The sequence below is a fragment of the Harmonia axyridis genome, chromosome X (assembly GCF_914767665.1).
Source record: "Harmonia axyridis chromosome X, icHarAxyr1.1, whole genome shotgun sequence".
Taxonomy (NCBI): Eukaryota; Metazoa; Arthropoda; class Insecta; order Coleoptera; family Coccinellidae; genus Harmonia; species Harmonia axyridis.
Window position 1 is genome coordinate 2,723,171 of NC_059508.1, and position 23,014 is coordinate 2,746,184.

Sequence of the window (23,014 nt, forward strand, 5' to 3'; positions counted from 1 at the left end):
TAGAATTTTGCAGACACAAACCGACAGATATATAGATACGAAACCACAGTTGTTCGAGATGTTCTGAAATGCATTTTTCGAGTGAAAATGTTGAAATTGGAGAGGATCTTTTGCCGTATTTTCTAACAAATAGGTATTCATCTTTTGAAATAATGAATCGAAATTAATTCATGAAAAAAATGAATATCTTGTCAGACGATCAGAAATGAATAAAATACATAAGTTTCAATGCCAATAGTTTGATAGTGAAAAAATATCGAAAACCTATTTCGATTTTGATTGAATATTTAAGCTGCTAGACTAGAGCAAAATTGCAAGGAATGCCTACAAGGAATCTTCGTCTTCACAAAAAAAAAAAAACTGAATCTTTTTTCTATCCCGCCGACTCGCCCGTTGTCTGGAAAAAATGAATGTTTATTTCCGAAGAAATAAATAACTACAATTGAACACAGCTGATCAAGATTGAGGTAAATTTAGCACCGATAGATTCAGAATCTTTAAGAATGATGAATTCTCGTCCGGCCTGTTCCTTGTATATTGCAATAAAATAAAATGAAGTAAAAAAAAAAAGATAAACGATGATGCAGACTCAAACGGTGTATGGGTAAGTGGTTTCAAAGAAGATGGTAAAAATAAACTCAAACAAGTTCATAATAGGTAAATGGTTATCGTGGGGGGGACTATAGGATCATCCAACCACCGGGGCACAAAAACAACAAACGAATGAAGATTCTTTCAGTAAGCGAGCACAACAAGCGCGATACAGTCATTCGTGTATAAAACAACAGACATGTCCCGTCACCTTTGTTCTTTCACCGCACTTTTATTATTTTTCGCCACAGTATCTCGAGGTGAGTTCAATATTTCTGTTCGAATTCTTCAATTGCATCCTTTTGATTAACCACTACCATGCGTGCGCAAATTTGCTAGCTTCAATTGAAGTTAACACACATCTTAAATTATTGAGCATTGCATAAAGTATCTTTTTGTGCACCCGTAATAGATATGATGTTGTACAGGGTGAGCGACGTTCTGAGAATATTATATTGGTCATTTTCACCCCGAAAAAATAAGAATTATATGCACATTATCTAACAGAAATTGATACCACTTTTTGCTGAAAAAAATTTAGTTTACCATTTTGGTTTCGCAGAATTGAAAAGCGAAATTGATTCCTCGCATACCCCCTGGGGAAACATACTTTCAATTCTAATAAAACTATACTTTCAATAGTAATAAAAGAATTGAATAGCACCTAGAGTCTGAATTTGTTAGATATAGGTATCAACGGTTTGAACCTGGAATAGGTGAAAATTTGATAATAAGGTTATACAAGACTGTGAATAGTGATTTTTGTTTATCAGAGAATTTTTTCAAGATTTCGAAGTTTTCAATAATCGAACTGATATTTGGATTTCATTACTTCATAACCATTAGAAATAGAGTATTTTCTATGAGGAAATTCAATGATTTTATATTAGATAATCTGACAGTTGAATATTTTATTATGAGGTTTGTATAATATATATTTTATAATGATCATCCCAGCTTCTGCAACTTATATGAGTGACCAAAATGGCGGGATCAAATTAAAAATTCTAAAAAATCACGAAACTCAATTGTGGTAGTTTGATAATCCTCAAAAGAATATTTTTCATGTATATGTCCTATTCCTATTAGTTTTGTTGTAATGAAACTTTGAATAATACTTTCCCATATCTATAAAAAATTGCACCGGTTTTTTGTTTTGATCAAGTTGTAAATTATTAAGGATCAAAGTAAACAAAATTTCGAAATCCTGGAGTATTGATGAGAATAGGTACTAAATTGGGTGCAAAATTCAATAGTTAGACTGCACTCACTGATTCTCTCTCGATTCATTCAGAAGGATTGAAATTGAAGAATTTAATAATATCGAAATAATGTAATGCAGTTTTTGCAAACATTTCTTCTTCATTCTATACATTTTTCGCATTTTTTTTCATAGACCATGACATCTTCAAGTGTGCAAATACAAAAATATACTGCAAAAAAAAAGAGTGTAACAAATTTAACCTCCATAATTAATCTATTTATATATTAAATCTCAAAATTATGTTTCTTTACTATGATGTGCTTGTAATAATAATTTCATTTTTTTCGTCACTGTCTTTGTTAAAAATATCTTAATTCTTTTTATTTATTTTTTACTTTCTTTTTAGTTTGTGTGCATACCTTCATAGTAGTGAAATTTTGGGATACTTATATGAGAAAAACAGTTTTGACCTTAATTAAAATTTTAGTTATTTTGAGCAATAAATTGTAGATATTCAATTATTGAACATACCTCTCTTCGAAAATCATCAAATGACCCCTAAAACAGTTTTTTTTTTGTTCATACTCATATTTGCGAAAATCTCTTGAAATGTCTGAATTGAAGAAGTCATGGTATGTGGATGATGGGATTATTTTAATGGAAAAGATATTCATGGAAAATATTTACTGCTCTGTTGGGCAAACAGTCAATAGTTTTAACAAGTTTATTAAACTTTCGCATCAAGGTTTCGAAGTTTTTAAAATTCACGATGTCCGATTCTTGGTCATTTGTTTTTTTTGTCTTTCGTTCATTCTTCCTTTTCGTTCAATTATTATGCAGAGGTTGAATCTGTCTCGTATGGTACTTCCAGTTGATACATCCGGTCATTGATTCATCAACATGTTCCTATATTACAAATTCTCCAACATCCGATTTGAATAAATTTGAATAATTATTATAGAATCAATTCGTAACGGCCGTGAGGAGTGTTTGGACCACAAATCTAGCGGTTTCAGATCATGATATTGAACCGAATATAACGGATTTACGTTTGTCTATTGATTATCACTGAACTCCATCATAATAATCTAAATATGTACATACTAAAATAAAATTTAAGAGAACTTCCCTGTATATCCTCTACTCTCTGATTCTGATATAAACCGAATATTTCTGAATTTGTTGAGAACCTCTGCTCAAACATTTATTCTCGTTTAAATCAAGACGCACTGCGAACGTATAAATGTTTTATAGCAATCTGGATATAAATTGATGTTCCCTTGAACTTGAAATAGTCGCTTGCTAATTATTTTGGTATTCTTTTTGCTTCAAAGTTTACATGACTGGAAGATACTGATTAACCATTAGATGTTTAATTTATCATATGAAAACATTTTCAATCTCGTGTTGATTTTTATTGTTTTACTTTCAATTTATTGTCAGTGAAAGAAAGCCTAAATATTTGGATATTAAAAATTTCTTTTTATCTAGAAAAAGGAAGCTAAAAGGAAGAACTTTGGTATCTTTGAATAAAACAGTTGTAGTCTTTTCTGATATTGAACATGGGATATCTGGGCTACTGCACTTCTGAACAAGACTCTATTCATCTTTCGATCAGATCATATTGGAAAATATGATTAATACATTATAACCCCGAAACTAGAATTGTTAGGACTTGGCGTTAAAAATATTTCAGTATCATTGTAGCAGTATACAGGGTGAGTCTTTGACTTGTACATATATTTCAACCGAAGAATCCTGGCTCCTGAGATCAAATTTCCTTCACTATTCTTTCCGATTCGATTTTGTTTTCTCACTTAGTATAGCGGACATTCTGGAGTTGACCGGACTTTGATGGAATTTTATGTTCGGAAAAGATTCATCACATCAATAAAAAACTATAATCTGAGAATCATTTTCTTAGATTCCATTCCATTTGCGAGATATAACTGAAAATTAAATTTTTTATGGATTTTCAACATCCTTTATATTTTCAACCGAGCCGAATTGGAAAAAATGGTAGAGGAAAAAAGTGATTCCTTTGAAATATATGTACAAGTCAAAGACTTATCCTTCATATCATCAATTTCTTAATCATATGTTGTTTAGTTTTCGAGAAAAGTTTTGTGTGACGGACAGACGGATTCTTTTATTCGATTTTTGGTATCCAAAACATGAACTGTGGAAGTTTCAGAGGTTAGTAATTATTTTAAAGGCTTAGTATCGAAAGAAGTAAATCGAAACTTCTATTAGGGCCTAGCACTCTAATTTCCAGTTTTTTCGACTTTTTAGTTCGATCTATTATGAAAGCGCGTTTCATAACTTTTATACTATTATTTCTCCAAAAATTTTTTTAAATTCTGGTCAGAATAATGTGACAAAATTAATGAATAATGGTATGGTCATCCATACCTGAAAAGTGTGACAAATTTCAAGACACGTTTAAATTAATTTCAAGTTGACAAATAAATGAAATAATTTTTTGTCCATCAAGTGTTTCTTGGAAAATTAGAAATTTATTTGTAACGAATTTCGAATCAAGATCGGTGGCTATACAGACTCCTTCGGTAAAGGTTTTTTTCTAATTTAAAAACCAATTTGAAAAATAATCTCTCCAAAATTCGATGGCCCACATTTATAAAATTGAGGAATGATGTAGTTGCGATGATTAAAAAAATTGTTTTTTACGCTCGTTCCCTGAACACGTAATATCATGTTGAAACGATGTGTGTATTTTTCGAATTTTGAGCCGGAGTTGGTCCCAAACGATAAAGGTCGACTTATTGATGAAAAATTAGTTCTCCAATTTAATTTTATCTAGCCGTCCTTCTTGCCATAAACACGATATATTTCGAGAGCAAAAACTGAAATACTCTCAATTTTCAGGGAAGGTTCAGATATCAAATTACTCAATCAAGCTTCAAACATAATTTCTCTTGAGTTATGTATATGTATTTATTCATTAATAATTTTGAGCTTTGTGCACAATCACTTGTCGTGATCAGAACATAGTAACATAGATCATTCAAGTAGAATTATTAATACCGTTATATGATCTGAACAAATTGATATTTGGCGTGTAGATGTAATTTACTATTTCAAGCTTTATGTAATTGATGGTGTCATTATAGACAAATCCTATCATTCTGTCATACCTTGTAGAATATCGTGCGGGAATATCTCAGTTTCACAGAGATTTCATGGTTATTTATATTTCATTATTATATGTTGGTACTTAGAAATCTCCTGTCACGGATTCGAATATTATTTATCAAATTTGTGATACAGAAAATAAGCTCTGCCAAGCAACATTATTCAATGCAAATAACTTCAAACGATAGTTGAGGATATATTTCATTAATTTCAATAAATTTCCAGTGAATTTGAGAAAATAATGCTCGAACAGAAGACTCATTCTAGCACTCATTCATTCATTTGAATTTCGAACTCGTGGAATCAATGCCTTTTTCAGAACTTGCATTATAAATAATTTTTATGATAAAAGAAGAAGTTATATCAAATTCCCAACACAAAATCGAAAAATATTAAAAGAGGATATATGAAACTATCGAATTGAAATAATAACAGTTCTGAAATATTGTGAGTTAGCGAATATCGTCAGGTTTTTGTACAGGGTGTTCTTAAATTGGAGGTACAAAGCAAAAGGAGAGATCCTCTGGATAATTTCAAGAAGAAAGTACGATAAACATGGACCAGCAAACTCTTGTTTCTTATAGATGATTTGTGATTATTATATCAGCTTATTGAATCTTTATTTATTTTCACTACAGATTGGGTAAATAAGTACCAATATTTATAATTAATTTATTGATCACAGCTTACTAAATAAAACTTCATAATAATTTGGATTTTCCTGAGGATTACTAGAGAATAATTTAAATTTTTTTTCTTAAAATCAGTAGCAGATACGTCAAAACTACAAGAAACCAAAAAGTGTAGTTATTGGAACAAAGTTTTTTTCACATTTTTCTAAATTACCAGTGGTACACCAAAAAAAAGTTTTGGAAGAAAGAAGCGGAAACTGTTGCAGAAGAATGATCAACCTGTAGATTTGCATTCAAAATTAGCATATTGCATGATGGAAACATCAAATTGGGAAATCCATGCCAAATTTGAGTTAAATATCTTGTGAAGGGAAGGTACCAGGAGAAAAAATGATCAAACTTTAACACCCTGTATCTTGAAAACAAAGCCTTTGCAGGCCCATGTATGTAGGAATTTTTTTCTTAAAATGATCCCAAGAATTTGTCATTTTCGTTTGTACCTTCAATTCGCGAACATCCTGTATAATTTTTGTGGTGTATTCAAAATGTTCGTTGTTGTAGGAAGAAGACGAAAACCGGACGCTTTCGATTTCTCCAGGTGAGCCTGTGCACAGCGTTCTTTGCGAGGAATTCCTCGACTCTCTGCACTAGTACGCTAGACATCGAGAATTCCTTTACAACAATGTCGATCTTTTACTATTTTATTTCCATACATTGCCCTTCGCATGGAAGATACATTGAACCTGTTGAAACAACAAAGAAGCAAGACGAATAAATCGAAGATTGCGATAGTTAAAGTTGAATGAATTCAGTCCGATTATAAAAGTGGACTCACCGGTTTTAAATTCGTATGAGGCTCAAAACAGAGTTCAGTCGTGATTGGAATCGATGCTTACAAAATTTCTTCGGCATTGAAGAGGAGGCTGACCTCAGATCAGCTTTTATGTGTAGCCGCGGTGTTCGAGTCTATTTATAAACTGTGTTTTTTTTTTCTACGCTACACGATTATTAGGAGGAAGAAACGCATGCAATTTCCTGATTGTTATAGAGCCGAGCCGATTCTCGAAAGTGATTCTTTTGTAATTGGGCATCCTCTTCATTACGAAGGATGTGGAGGTAAATCTATTAGTCCTTAATAGAGGGAAGCAGTGCAAATTCTCCACTAGGAATTATTATTTCTCATTCTTTTCTGATTTGATTCCTGATTCTATCTCACAAAACGACTGAGAAAATTAGTGTTCACCTTCTATGAGTGGCGAAAATTCCTCCCTCAGAACATATTGAAGATAGCATATAGATCGTTGGTCGAGGCCGTTCTTTCTTATGGAATTATCATTTGGGGTGGGACCTATGAGAGCCAAATAAGAACTATATCTTTGACCCAAAAATGGATCCTCAAGGTTATAATATCGAAACCAAGAACCTTCTCCACAGAAGAACTTTTCACTAATGACTGGATGATGGACTTACAGCAACTGTATATCTTCGGAGTTTCCAAATTTATATATAGATATATTTATATCCCTCTTATTGCCCCCTCCCCCCTGATACAAATATCTATACCAATTTTCAGCAACTTCCAACTCGAAATCAAAGTTGTTCAGTATGTTCTGCAACGGAGTGCAATATGATCTATTCTACTATTTGTTTTTATCAGAATGTTTTTGCTTATTATGGAAAAAAATTCTTGGCATTCTAGAATTCCGAACAATGCCTGTGTTTCTCTTTTACTGTATAAAATAATGAACCTGTACAAAATCCACTATAATGGTATAACCAATATTATCTACTGGATGCAATAGAGGATCTCTTGCATTGTTTGTTCTTCTTGAGCATAATGAAGAATCTCATACATGTAAGACATGTGTGATCTTTGATAAAGAATTATCGTTCTTCTTCAAACAAAATAACCTGTACTCCAAAAAAATGTTGTATGTCAACTAGACTTTTTATTATGCTTTCGAACACCTGAAGCTTTAGATTTTAATGGAGAATTTTTATAGAATAATTTCAAATTGGTACTTACTGGAACTGAAACATTGAAATCTTCATTGATTTGTTGTGCTCAACCAAATCGAAATAATAGTTACTTAGTCACTATACTGTCGTATACCTACTACCAATCGTCGAAAATATTTCAATAAAATACTAAACGTCTTTGTTTATATTTGAGGTGACTTTCAAATATTCATAAACATTCTTCGAGATCTTGATGATTGAATGAAATAACTTCTTACAGGTTGATGCCCTTGGTTCATTAATTTGAATGAAATAATATTTGGAATATTGAATAACGAAAACGCTTCAAATTTCCCACTATGGTTTTTTATTCTTTTTTTCAACGTAATGAAAGTGGACACATGAAGAAACAGTTGATAATCAATATTAAAAAAATTAATAAACTACCGAACTATTCGACGGATTTTGCCCATCAAGGAACTCAATCATCGCATTAATAACCTAAATATTCAGAGAACATATTAAATAATATTCTGGAAAACTATACAACTCAATCTCTTATTATCTTATTAGTTCTTAAGTTGTGAAAATTCAAATTTTCGATAAATTAATGTGTGCTTTTTTGCAAATCAGGCTATTGCTCACAAAATGTTCAAATCAAAATTCATATTCATTATAATTTACCTATTTTACTCTGTCTTATCTCTGCGAATCTTAATCTTTTTTGTATTTTAGTTATTAACATATTCTTCGCTTCTTATGCATTCATAGCACATACATATTATATTTCCTTATACCTGCTAACAACTTATGCAAATATGTAATTGAATAGTCAAACACATTCGCATCCTCTTGTCTCATTAAAAATTCGAGTCACTGATAATTACACCCTCTGTTTCATTCTAAACAACCATCATCAATTCATGTCTGCAAGCCATTTCTATGAAAGAGGAAAACATTATTTCCAAGAGACCCTGGATTTTTTTTTTAATCTCCATTGGAGAGGATACGATATAATCAACCTCTATTTCGTGTCGAGTACAGGGTGTCTCTTGGAAGTATCCTCATGCGATCGGATGAAGTCTGTACGAAATCAAATGGAGCCTTCCTTCCGGTCTTACATCGTGATGCAGCACTCATGGTAATCATCCTCTTGAGTGGTTAACAGAGGTTGCATAATACGATTTTAATAGCCTAGTCACGTTGGGTTGGGGAGTTGATCTCTAGGCGACACAGACGTAATGGATTAGTATGATTTGACGTAGCATGATGAGAGTGAATTGTCTGGGTCAATTTCAGAAATTTACATAGAGTATTACTTGTGTAATTTTGAATAACGAATTGTTTTGGCCTTTAATCGATAGAAATTCATTTAATACTAATCAATTATTAATACACATTTGAATTCATTTCGAATTTTATTATGAATTGAAACGCGTTCAAAATTGAGTACAGGGTGTCCTAAATTCGATGCTCACCAAAAGCAACTCGAGAACTATAAGACTAAAATTACCGTTTCAAATATTTCGCTAAATCTTGGTTACTGTTCGAGATATTCGTTTTACCTATACCTAAACATTTTTTTCAGTCATTTTAATTGGTTATATGATACTCATAACAGATCATAGAAATTGATTACGGTTCAGAGATATGAAGGTCTTTCTTAAATGAGACACCCTATATTTTTTAACGCAGTTTTTCAGCTGCAGATTTGGCGAAAAGCATCTCGCTATAGGTTTTTCAACAATGTCATCTTTTTCAAAGATATTGAGTTTTTCCCAACTTTAATTTTGCTCCCAGCTTCGAGGCTTTATTGTATAAAATTGGTTATACATCTATGATTCACAGTATTGTCCATCGCTGGTCACTACTTTCTCCCATGTTTCGGGCAGTGTACGAATCCCGCATTGAAAAAACTCGTCATCTTTGGAAGCGAACCACGAATCGATCCAATTTTTTACTTCTTCCTAAGACCGGAAGTGCTGGCCAGCCAGGACGGGAGACATTGATCGAAACAAGTGATAGTCCGAGGGAGCAACATCTGAACAATACACTTTATCATGTCTCTCATTGTATTGCGGCCGTTTGTCTTTCAATGCTCGGCTCAAACGCATTAAGTGCGTTCGATAATGATCGCCTGTGATTTTTTCAGTCGGTTTTAAGAACTCACAATACACTACGCTGAGCTGGTCCTACCAAATACTGAGCATGACCTTGGAACTGTGAATATTCGGTTTGGCCGTCGACGTAGAATCATGACCGGGATATCCACATGATTTTCTGCGCTTGGGATTATCGTACTGAACCCAATTTCCGTCTCCAGTGACAATGCGATGCAGAAATCCTTTCCGTATTTGCCTTGCAGGAAGCTGTTCACAAGCAAACAAACGCCGTTCAATATATCTCGGCTTGAACTCGTACGGCACACAATTTCCTTGTTTCTGAATCATTCTCATGACTTTCAGACGTTTTGAAATGGCTTGTTGGGTCACTACCAATGATCCTGCCAATTCTTATTGCGTTTGACATGAAGATAAAGAATCCAATTCTGCATCTTTGAAAATCTTCTCTCCTCCAACGCCATGCTGGCCTTCAATGTCAAAATCACCGTTCTTGTAGCGTTAAAACCCCTCTAGACACGTTCTTCCACTAATAGCGGCCTCACCATAGATATTTGAGAGCATTATATGAGCCTCAGCCGCAGATTTCTTCATATTGAAGCAGAAAAAAGAGCTATATCCACCCTTGCGTTATGTTTACATATACCTTAGCTTATTGTAGAATATCTATGATCTATTTGTTTCGACTGCCACTTACCGTTACAGCCATCTATTGCAAAACGGCGCAAGCAAAGTTGTACACCTAAGATATGATCCATATATCGATCGTATTATGGGAAGTAACTCAGAAAATAGATCAATTAAAATTCATTATACTTTTCCATTATCTTAAAATCCTGATGTTAATTTTCTATACCCGTTCTCCATTTAATAGGTCTTGCTCTGAGGGTTTGTGGAGGTTGTAAAGTTTTATACTCATATTAAAACCGAGAATCTTATCAATTTAGAAAGCATAAGTTTCCTCTTATTCCGTTTAATTCTCTGCTTTACGATTGCCAAGACAATTTTGTACAACTTGAACCGTTCAGCTGAAAACATAAGATTCAATCACACTCATTACGTTCTTTTATACTATGTAATTTGTGAGCGCAATCATCTAAGCCTGCTTTCAGTTTTAGCATGCTAATCATGTCATTTATATTATGCATAAGTCCTACTCACTGAGAAGCCTTCAGAAAATGCTTCATATGCCTCTAATTCTGATGAAAATCTGACGAAACAAAAATAAAAAAAAACCGTATGGAAAACCTAAACCAACTGAACAATATTTTACCTAATCCAGTACATCAAATGCATCCTACACCAAGATAAACCTGCAGAGCTACAAGATATCCAATTAAAATTTTTTTTTTTGCAGGGCAAAGGATAACAACGATACAGTTAGATGGGGTCCAATATTTCGTTAGCAGAATGAATCCTTATTCGCCAGAATTAAATTTTTTCCTAGCGTATCAGTATTGTAGGTCGTTAGGATTACAATTGGTTTCCTTCGAAACAAAAGAAAAGGCAGATTCTATAACGCAGTACTTAAGTAATGCAGGTGAGTTTGAAACGGTTAATTTTATGGTTTAATAATCACCAAGCATCAATAAAAAGATGTGAATTCAAGTTCCCATTAAAAGAAATTGTCAATAAAATTTGTTCAACAGTAGCAGTAGCAATTCGTCATAAAACAATATAACGAGAAACTAGCACTAGGATAACAGTAGTGAGTGCTTAATTGATTTCAGGTTTCAATAAATACGACTTTTGGACGTCTGGTAACCGGCTAGGCACCAATATGTTCCTTTGGATGAGCACAGGATTGCCATTCAATGCTACCTTCAATTACATGAAGCAGACTGAAATCGAAGATCCAGAGGGTCCTGTAGCTTCAAATGTTCCTGGTAGCACTAGTCCTCAAAGAACTGCGAGAGAAAGGTAAAGAATTAAGTGTTGTTGTTATTCTTTCGACGTTGTCAAGTGCCAGTTCAGTTTTGAACTAATCAATTTGCTCTGCAAGTCGATGCAAGGGGTTCTCTTATTTGGGCTCCTCCAATTACAGTCACAGGGGTCAATATACTACACTTACTTAATATTCTACTCTGTGGTTTGTGGAGGAAATAGGTGCCTGAAATGATCTATTAATTTTATAATTCACGAGTTGTTAGCGAGTTCTGTTATTTTGCGCTTGTTCCCTAAACAGTGCGCTCCACAATGTCCGTAATTTTCGGTTTTTGAGCTGGGAATGTTTTCAAACGAAAAACTTCAACTTACTCACAGTAAACATAATTTCTTGTGAACGAAAAAAGCTACAGAATTTCAGTGTAGGTTCGGATCTAGAGTGCCGTCGTTAAGTTTGTTGATGCACTTAATTTGATTTCAAGAGTGCGAATTTTCATTTCGAGCACCAGAATTTTTGAAATTCAAGAATATAAAAAAAATTACCTAATATTTACATGAGCACGAAATCAACGGAATTGTAATTTTTTCTTATGGAATGATGATTCGTGCGAAATCTTAAGCTGATCACATCATCAGAACCAGAGAAAATATAAGAGGAATATCGAAAAAATAACCCACAATTTGAAGCTCCGTGCTTATTTTCAGTGTTCTCTTGATGTACACAATATGAGATCATTTGAACTCACTTCTGAAGCATATTGGCTCCTTATCCTGTGCTTCAGATGCTGAAAATTAAATAATCAGAATTGAAAAAATTATAATTGAATGAGCATAAAATCGATGTTACCCATTTTCAGCTTCAAAATTCTTTTCACAAATTTTTTTTTTTTGACGAATACAACCATACGTACACTGTTTTTTCAATTCAAAAATAGGGAAACAATCTGTAACTGAAAAAATGGAGCGCTGTAAACAAACACTGCTTGAATATAGAATAGTTGTGACAACGCCAGCAACAGAATAAATATCGACAATTCTTTCGAACAGGCTATTCAGCCCTTATAAATTGATTTGTTTCGTCCATAACTACGGTAGGTCTTTTCAGAAGTTTGTGGTTCCTAGGAATTCTCTTGAGAGGGATTACCACCATGTGGTTTTTCGCGTATCAGCCAAACTTTAGTACCCATTCAATTCCTCTCTGAAGCTCCTGCGATTACCAAACTTTGTACTGTGTACCAAGTTGTACATTCACTTCATCTTCTTTCTTTTTTCGAAGCAAATAAATAGAGGGCAGCACTGTACGACGAACCACGAAATTATAATCTTACCTCTTTAAATGATTTTTTGTAGGTTTTTTTTCACGAACATTTCAAAGATAATTCTGAAATGTAAAAATGAGAAAAGTACATATCAATTCTTTTCCGAAAAACGAAAAGTAACCCAATTTTTTTCCTTTTTTCTTTCGCAAATTAAAAATATTTACTTTCTCCCATGTAGATTATTGTCTAAGGAAATTATGAGAAAACCCCATGAAAATCGGTCATTTTTAAGAAGAAATATCTCTAATTTCGTTTTGAACTGATCAGCTACGTAGTGGTGTTCCCTCTTAATTGATTGATGCCAACTGTAATAATCGGCGAAACGAAACAATATCCAAGTGAAAAACAAGCTCACTATTAAAAAAGCGATGGAGATGGTGAATTTGATGGAATAAGGTCTAAAAAATGTATTGGAATATAGTTTCAGTACATATTGAACATTTGGAAAGTTATGAACAAATCAAGATGAAAAAAAGCATTTTGTCAATAACTCAGAATCCCTAAAGACCATCAAAAGAGATTTTTCATTGTTAATAATTCCAAATTAACGCAGGAATCAATTAATTCTTGTTGAAAACACCAATTTTTAATCAGTTAGACAGTTCTTGTTAATCGATTGAAACTTCACCTACGCCTTGATTGAAACCAATGAAAATTGTTTGAGTAATTGAACAGAAAATCACAACTTTTATTTCTTCAAAAACTTCGTTTTAAATTTTGATTGTCTTTTAAAGTTTTAGAGCGACATACTTAATACCTTCATTCAATTTCGAATCATTTACAACTTTTGCATTTTTAGGTGCTAATGAAATGTATGAATATCAAGAAATATATATATTGGCATGACAGAATAGTTTTTTGATTCCCGGAAAAAGTACCTGCTCGAGCGGGTATCGAACCCGCAACCTCCGAATCACTAGTCCGACGCTCTCACTATGACTTGTCTGTCATGCCAATATATATATTTCTTAAAATATTTTCAAAAATCATTATTTCAAATGTATGAATATTGTTACCAACCTTTTGGAGATGGTACTCGATGAAGAATACGTTCTGAACGTTATTTCGAATACAATGCACTATTGCTCATATTTTTGAGAGCAGATTGAAGAATATACGCATTTCCCAACTCATCTTCCTTTAAGCTTTGTGTTCATCTTGAATATTCCGCCGATTCTGGTCTTAGTTTATAGTTCTATTGTTTGAACCGCTTCTTATAGCTTAGCCGTCCAACTCAAGGATCTTCATCCCAGTTATAAATCAACTCAACAAAACAACCTTGTTTCTTGTCGATGTCGAATACAATGATAATGAAAAATAACGAGAGGTGCTTGTAATTCACCGGGTACTACACCAATCAATTATATCGAAACATACCCTACCAGGTTGTCGAAGCCAACGAGCCATGTCCATAGTTATCACCCGATTATAATCGTGCAGCGCAGATTAAATCAAAGGGGAAGAACTGGTCGTTCCCGCGTAGAAGAAATAAAAACAGTGAGATACGGAACGTCCAACGTCGGCACACACAAGAAATGGTTCGTAAATCATGATACTACATTCGGGGAATTCCGATGCGAAAAATTAACATCCGAGAGCCGATAAGCGGCGGTGGTAGTCCTTCGGCCGGTGCCATCGTCCATATACAGCGATCTTTATAGGCGTACCCCAGGGGCACGTATTAGAGCCAGCGCGAACCGAGGGGGCTCCCTCTGCACGTCATTCCCAGACGGCGGTGTTGACCTTCTGGAAAAAACAAAAAGAGGACCTAGACCGCCATCGGCATCGGCGGCAAACGGTGACAGACAGTACGTTCACGTTGTGGTGCAGAAGATCTGTAGCCGCGCCCGAAGTGATCTCATCCTGGCTGGTGTTGGAGCTGGGGGTATCGTGAAGAAATACTTTGGTCATTTCAATCCTAGTAAACGAGATCACGTTCCGCAAAACTCATTATGGATGGTTGGGTTGGAGCGCCATGCCAGAGGTTAATGGTGAAGATGATTGTACAGGTTGTTTGCCTTTCTTCGGTGCTCCTTGGAGGATAATTAGGGTTAGGTGTGAGGAATTGTTTGAAGCAATAATCCCTTATTACACCATGCCTCTTTCCTTGTCAATATTAAAGCTATTTTAATGGTATACCATGCCTTTTTTGAATGGTATTATTACACCAAGCCTTTTTACGAACTTGTTATCACCTGTACTTGGACTTGCAATTTTCAGGGTAGGGTTGTGCGTTCAAAGATCTGTGTTGAATTTGTAAATCCGTTCGATAGTATATGAAATTTTGTTTTGACACTAATTCATAAAATACTCGGATCGAACTGAAATTAAGAAATAGGTTGTAATATATTGAAAAGAATTTCGTGAGGATTGTATAATTTAGGTATTCACGGCTTGGCTTGATTTTAGCTACTTGGCTTGAGCTTGACTTTATTTCAAGTAGTAGTTTTTCGATCTCAAGTCAAGTCAAGTATTAATTTATCAAGTACTTGAATCATATCAAGCTATAATTTGTAGCAGTTTTATTGTGTAATGTCACACAAATAAAAAAATGATGAAATGAGAAGAAATTTTGCAAAAAACACTTTCTTTTATTAAACTAATTGCATAAAAGAACTGAAAATATCAATTTTTTTTGAATAATAATAATGATAATAATGTTTATTCAAAAAAAAACATAAAAAAAAACTACAGAGGTATTTATTTCGCGAAATATTTATCTGTGCGTAATAGAAACATAAATTAAATCACTATAAATCATATATGTGAAACGTATAGCCATTTTTCCAATCCATTCTTCTAGGAATTCTGATTTCTTGGAAAAAGTAGAAAATGCCACCCACCAATATTTGGCGCCCTCTAGAGCGGGCCCTGCGGCTTCTGCTGAGTTTCGATTTTATAAAATGTTTGAACATTTTGTGTTTTTTTCTTCAAGATGATTGAGTAAAACAATCGGGTGATGCGGATGAACTATTATTTTAATACGAATGCGCCCATGCCCAACCCTAGTTAATTTGATATAAAAATAATCTGTGGAATTGAATAAATTTATTCAATACGAAGGTACTTCTAGGAATTCGGATTTCTCGGAAAAAGAAGAGAATGCCGCCCACCAATATTTATGCCGCTTCGGCGAAATTCGTTTCATTCTCTAGTGAGAAAAAATTCCATTCTTTTTGTATAATCAATAAATTCTATATATTTTCCTTGTTTCTGATATTCTCTTTCTCATATCGAATAAAAACATTAATTAATTTCAATGGTTTTTTTATCCTTCATTTTCAATGTGGCTCCAGCTTTAAGATTTCTGAAACTACCAAAATCTACCAATAGATTTCATAGGAATGTAAGAAAACTGGCGTCACACTGGCGAATGCTTCAGTCTCTCGTCGTTCTAGGAATCCCCTTATTTAGTCTTAGCGCCCACGAGATTGCAGAAATATATGCCATGCGACGCGTGCACATCAAGCTCAAGTAATAACAAGTAGCTTGATATCAAGTGGAGCAATAAATACCTAAAATCAAGTCAAGTCAAGCTCAAATATGAAATTTTTCACTAACTTCATTTTCAAGTCAAGTAGTTGGTTAAAATGTCAAGCTACTTGGCTTGATGAATCCCTAGGAAAAAATGTTGGTCGTTCACGCCGAGCAAAGACAAGAGTGCTTGGTATTTGAATATATGATTGTATTTTACCCAAGGAAGAATCCTCAAGTATTGAACCTTAGCTCGTAGATGTTCACTAAGTGGACTGTAATTTAAATGAGCTTTGACCCAATTGTTGGCGCAAAATTGAAATTTATGAAACGAAAAAGGTATCTACTTGCACAAGACTTACTAGATCACTAGATGAGGTGAGAAGTTGGCTGATATTGGATGCTGATGACGATGTCCAAAAGAACGCTCAGTAGAGTCCATAAACTTAACACTAAACTTATTACTAAAATTTGTCTGATGAAAATATATTGTTTTTGAAAAAAGCGACAAAGGCACTCAATACAACTCCTCGGAGTTAGGTACAATGACTTCCTTGAACACTAAAGCAATTTATTATTTAATGCTATATTTTATTCAATAAAGATTCTACTCTATTCTAATAAAACTACAACAAAAGATATGCAACTGTGGCAATTATTATCTATGTTCACCGTTCGGAATCATAAGAAGGAATTAACATAATCGTCTTTTATACTAGTTTTTTTGGACAAAAAGATGTTCTCGTACACACGCGCGTACTCCACCGCGTAAGAAGCTGTGCAAGTACGAGGGTTTTTCGACAAGTACATAAACCACTCACGTGAATAAAGAACAATGATGTACGAGCCAAAGTGACAACTATTTGCTTAATTTTGAATTATTAACTCACTGTTCAAAAAGGCCTTTTTATTTGAATAAATTCCAGTGTAAACAATGAAATATTTCACGGTCGAATCCAAGATGAGCCATAATTTTTTTTACCGTCCAAAAACTTTTTGTGATGATTCGCGATATTCTATGCCACCGGAGAAATAATATACTATTGTGTGTAAATTTTGCAGAACTTCTTGTCATTTGATTCTCGTTCATTCTTTGAAATTTACCTACTTCAGAACTGTCCAAATGAAAACATTCAAGTGTCGGTCCACATTCTTTACCTTTCCTCGGAAACAATCGTAAAATTTACATAAGATGATAGGGTCCTTTAAAAAGAACAAAAAAAAAAACATTTGTGTGGAATTCGCATAAAGTCAACAGAGTATCGGGAATCGATCAATTAAAAAGACGCAATTTTTTGTGTGGCTAAGTTGGCACATCTTTTCTTAATGCTAACGCTCAGTTGAAGCGTTTATATCGTTTGGTTTGTGAGGCGATCTTGAATTCTGAAATTGTTACAATAATTTAAATATCCAACTAAGATTATATCTTGGAATTTTATGTTATTTGCAGTAGATTTTAATAATCAACTGATTTGCCTCCAAACCAGTTCCTAAATTCGCTTCCAAATGTGTCCAAAAGAACGGCGAATGTGATAGTCTAGACGGCTCAACGAAGAATAATCTAATAAAGAAGCCGCTGTATCTGAAGTGGATTATGTCAGAAACATATCAAGATCGACCGCTGCCAAAAAAACTTCAAACTCCTTTGATCTTGCCGCTAATTGGAATATTTGCTACACACATTTGGACGCGGATTAGGGTTTTCCTAACCTCTTCAATACTCTTTATTTTTATTTTCAGCGATGAGAGCGGAGCATCCAGCGCATGCGTGACTCTGAAAGCCCCAAGTTTCGAATGGAAAATCGATAACTGCATGAGCATCAAAGATTTCATCTGCGAGCAGACTCGCTGTTACTACTACAACTATGGTTCTATTCCTGTGTCATCGGCGCAGGGGTAAGAAGGTGAGCCCACGTGAGCGACTCATCTGGGGTTAGGGTGTCCTACAGCTTTTTATTTAGGGTATGGTCCGTATATCACCGAAAACCATAGTGATTTTCGCGAATTTTTATATTTCGTGCAACGGACTTAGAGAATTGGAAAATTCCAGGCTTTTCAGCCGTAGTCTATTCGGTTTTTCACCTGACGTTTCGCTTACTACTGCAGTAAGCATCTTCAGGGGTTTCTCCGTCTATAAAGCTCGGAATTTTCCAATTCTGTCTAACAAACCAACCGTGAAGTCTTCAGTAGGGTGTTCCTAAATTGAATGCAAACTATTTTAGGAGGCCTTGATTCCATCAAAATAAGTAGGGTCTTTCAGATATTTTTTTGTTCTGACTTACTTCCATTCCAAGTTACTGTCCTTTTCAAATTGGAGGAAACTTTTGTTGGCATCAACCCCTGTTTATGTTTGATTTGATTTTGCAACAGAACTTTTGTTCCTTAAATTTTATCCGATTTGAATATTGATTCAAGAACACAAATTCGATCTGCAACTTTCACAACTTTTTCTCCTGAAATTTTTTCCAATAATGAAAAAAGAGTAATGATTAGACGTTCTAATTTGTTTAGAATATTGAGTGGGCTGCTGTCAAATGTTGTCATACCAAATTATATGTTGTAGGTTGGTGTCAAACATATACACTGGTTCTGTGAAGTATGAAACAAATTCATTTTAAGCTAAACAAACAGACCATTTGAAGAAATAATCCTGAAACGCGTCTATTTTTTATTTTAATTTACCGTATTTTAAAATAATAATCTTATATACAGGGTGAATTACTTTCGAGTAATGACGTCACCGTAATTTTTTTTAAATGGAACAACCTCATTTTGTCTCAATTTTCCGATTACTCTAGTTGAGCTGATTCCAAAAATGTATCACATCTTGAGTCCAATTGGTACAGGGTGGACAAAAATAATGAATTAGATCTAAGCAATAATTAAAACATTCAGGAAAACCAAAAATATCGTAGTACTAAACTGTCATTGAACACCAATAAATTACTACACAAATAATGACATTTCATGAAAAACTAGACGACTATGTTTTTTTTAAATTGATAAGAAATAATTTCTTTCATATTCTGTCTGCTAGACCACAAGTACCTAACATGTTTGGAAACAGCTCATTTTTATCAATCTGAAAATGTAACAAACTACAGGGTGTTACAAACCAATTGCCGCTAGACAATAAGTATTTTTGATAATATTGTTAATTTACCTAATAAAGAATGTTACGCGTTACTTTATGAGCACACACAAAACTATTGTATTTTTGTCCACCCTGTACCAATTGGAATCAACATGTGATACATTTTTGGAATCAGCTCAACTAGAGTAATCGGAAAAATGAGGCAAAATGGGGGTGTTCCATTAAAAAAAATCCTGTATATTAGATTATTGTTTTAAAATACGATAAATTAAAATAAAAAATCGACATGTTTCAGGATCATTTCTTAAAATGGTCTGTTTAGCTAAAAATGAATTTGTTGCATACTTTACGGACACAGTGTATATTCATGGTTTAAATTATTATAATCTCTGGAAGTTTTCCAACTTCAACAGGCAGTATTTTGAAGGGGAATGAGCTTACAACAAAACCATACTTTTCATAAAAATGTCACTTCGAAAAATTATTTGCATCAATATAGAAACACCCTGTATACACGGAATATTTACTAAAGTTTGAAGGTTGAGCTTTTTTATTTATATTTTCTATTATTTTGCCTACATCGACAATACAATAACTGTATATGAAAAAACGGTAATGTTTTTTTTCATTATATTATCAACTCAAGAAAACCATCAATTTTAATTGTATCCAATGAAATCTTTGGATTCTGGTGTAGATTTTTGTTCTTTCCAGAACTCTTCATATTAACGATAGAAAAATTTGGAATGAAGAAGCAATGAACCGAAATAATAAATGATAGGTCTACAGAATCTTCATTAGTGTTTAACGTAGTTTTGATGTTGTCGTCTTCAAAATTTGAAGGGTTCCGAAAGTTCCTGAATGGAAATCACTTTTTTGATCGATTATTCAGTGAATTTTCAGTAAATGATCACAGCTTTTATAGGCAGTAATACCTTCATACAATTTTTTTGGAGAACGCAAGAAAAGGTGAATTTTTATTTGTGATTGCAAATTCGTTGGTGTACTATAATATTTATAAGTCTGGTAGCAACCGCCTTAAAAATCTCAAATGGCGAAGATATTGCAATTCTTTCTAAGAATAAGGTAAACAATTTCTGTCTGGGGTTACTTTCGTTGATGTGATAAGTACTACTTGATCCTTCAATAAAATTGACCTGGCATTTTTCGGAAAAACATCGTATTTACGAAAATATTCATCTGGACTCAATCAATTGGCCCAGTCTTCATAAAGTTACTAACCAGTAACCAAGAATATGTACAGACCATACCCTTACTAACACCCAGGTGCTTGGTTGCCTATGGAGCGGGCTTTCACATAGTTTTTATGCAATTAATTTTAAGACAATATTAAAATCTGACGACAAACATGAATTCACTGTTTGTGTTTGCTTTCAGATTCGTATTTTGAAGAATTTTGTCATGGGTGGTAAAATTCCTTTTTTCAATTCATATCTTATCACATTTCTCGATTTTTTTCTGTGGAATTCAACTACCTTCCAAAACTCTTGACATACCTAGTGTTAATCTAAAAATACTTTTCAACAATAACGATTTCATTTATTTTTCTCAAACAATGAAAAAGTTCTACTCTCCATGAACTTTCTACAGAAATAAAAAAGGACACAGTAACAAATCCTACTCAGAGAATTTGATTAAAGCATCGTGAAAAAATTGAAGAGTATTTTTGGTCAATTTTCGTTATTCTTACTGTAATCGGATCATTTTTGAACTCAATTTCAAATCTCACGAGAGGAATCATCTCAATTTTAATCCACTTCATTCATATTCATGGTAAAATAACACTATAAATCAAAAATATTTTCATATGTGCTCATTGCGGAACCTCTTTGGCAATTTAAACCTCTATAATTCCAAGAACAACACAATGTTTTAAATTTTCGATTGACAGCTAACTTGGAAGATTAATAAAGTATATTCGGGCACACCTTTATTGAAATATTACCTGTTGCTTTTGGATCAGGCTATGGTCTATGGAACATGAAGAATATTCATCATGTTCAAATAATGAACTCCTTGAGATCATCGACCTATAATAACCAGTTTCTTATATATCATAAAGTCATCTTCAAGTTCAAGTAAACTCAATGTACCTATATAATTTACATACTCCTCATCTTCGGAGATGCTAAACGAGAATTTTAGATAGGAAAGGATGTAACATCGCATTAGTTGACAGGAGGTTTCAGTTTTCAAGAGGAACACACAGTTCAGCCAATTATTGAGTGGAAACCTGTTCGATTATCTATAAAATTTTTAATAAGACAAAACTACAGATTCATATATTTATCGTATAGATATTCAAATAAAATTCATTTACTTATGGCTTAGAAAAGACAAAGAGGCATTTTTATGACTGGTTTCTGGTAAAAAAATATTTAATTTTCTTGAGAATTCATCTTCCATTGAATTCATGTCGATTTTGTTGCAATGAAACAATTGAAACAAAAAAAAAATCTGATTATTCGCTTGATTTAATTGCTGCCAATATTAAATAGGTAATTGAATTATTTTTTTGGTCGGGAAATAATAATAGGGCAAAATTTTCCAACGGAATTTTTGACGCCATTGAGAGGTTTTGGAGGATGACAAAATGAGATGAGTTATAAACAAAATTTTCAGATTTTTCATTTAAAAAGGTGAAAAGAGTCTCTGAGTGAAAAGTGTGGAGTAAACATGTAATTAACCTATCTTTTTCAGGAAATATAAGACAACAACTGCTGCACCAACATCGACGTCCACCGAAAATATCGATAATAATAATATTAGTAATTTACTTAGCAAAATCCTTTCTTCCCCAATGCAATCGCTGACTGAACCCGACCGTGATGCGTCAGATAGACATCCTGTGTTTCTGCATAACAAGGACCTCGAACTCGAGCAATCAACAAATGGCCCTTACGACAATTTCAATTCTCATGCCGAAATGCAGGACGATCCGTCATCTGGTACTGAAGAACAGGGAGGATATATTTCGACAATTGAACCTGAGAAGGTCACCTTGGTCAGTTCCTCTGGTTCTTCCTCATAGGCATTTAAGTTTCGTCCGTAAGTTCCGATGAAGTTCATCATAATGTGTAATCTTTTCTAATAAAGAATTTTGTAAAGAATGTTTGCTTTTGATTTATACTTTCTACAACTGAACCTGAAAAGGACACATTAGTCAGTTTCTCGGATACTCTGATTCTTACCCATAATCATTTGAGTTCATACTAATATGTAATTCTTCTGATAAAAAAATGTTCACCTTGGTTGTGATCCTTTCTAATGAATACTTTTGTAAGGAATGTGCGCTTTTTATTTATACTTCGTTCAACTGAACCTGAAAAGGACAAACATGTCCTTTTGAGGAGATAGAGCCAGAGGAACTGACCAACGGACAGTTCCTCTGATTTTATTTCATTGGCATTTGAGTTTTGCCCATAAGTTTTGATGAAATGTATACTAATGTGTATTCTTTTCTAATAAAGAATTTTGTAAAGAATATGCAATCTCTCCATAACTGAAACTGAGAAGGACAGTTCCTACCATTCTTCCTCATAAGATTCTGTGTCCATAAGTTT

At 33.6% G+C, this 23,014-nt stretch overlaps 1 protein-coding gene across 1 annotated transcript; it reads left to right on the top strand.

Annotated features, from left to right (window-relative positions):
- Positions 1-694: 694 nt before the first annotated feature.
- Positions 695-22,561, top strand: LOC123686022. Its single transcript, XM_045625934.1, has 5 exons — positions 695-851; positions 11,017-11,199; positions 11,390-11,579; positions 18,077-18,232; positions 22,152-22,561. The coding sequence occupies exons 1-5, from the start codon at positions 791-793 to the stop codon at positions 22,480-22,482; spliced, it is 921 nt and encodes a 306-aa protein (XP_045481890.1). The 5' UTR covers positions 695-790; the 3' UTR covers positions 22,483-22,561.
- The last annotated feature ends 453 nt before the right edge of the window (positions 22,562-23,014 follow it).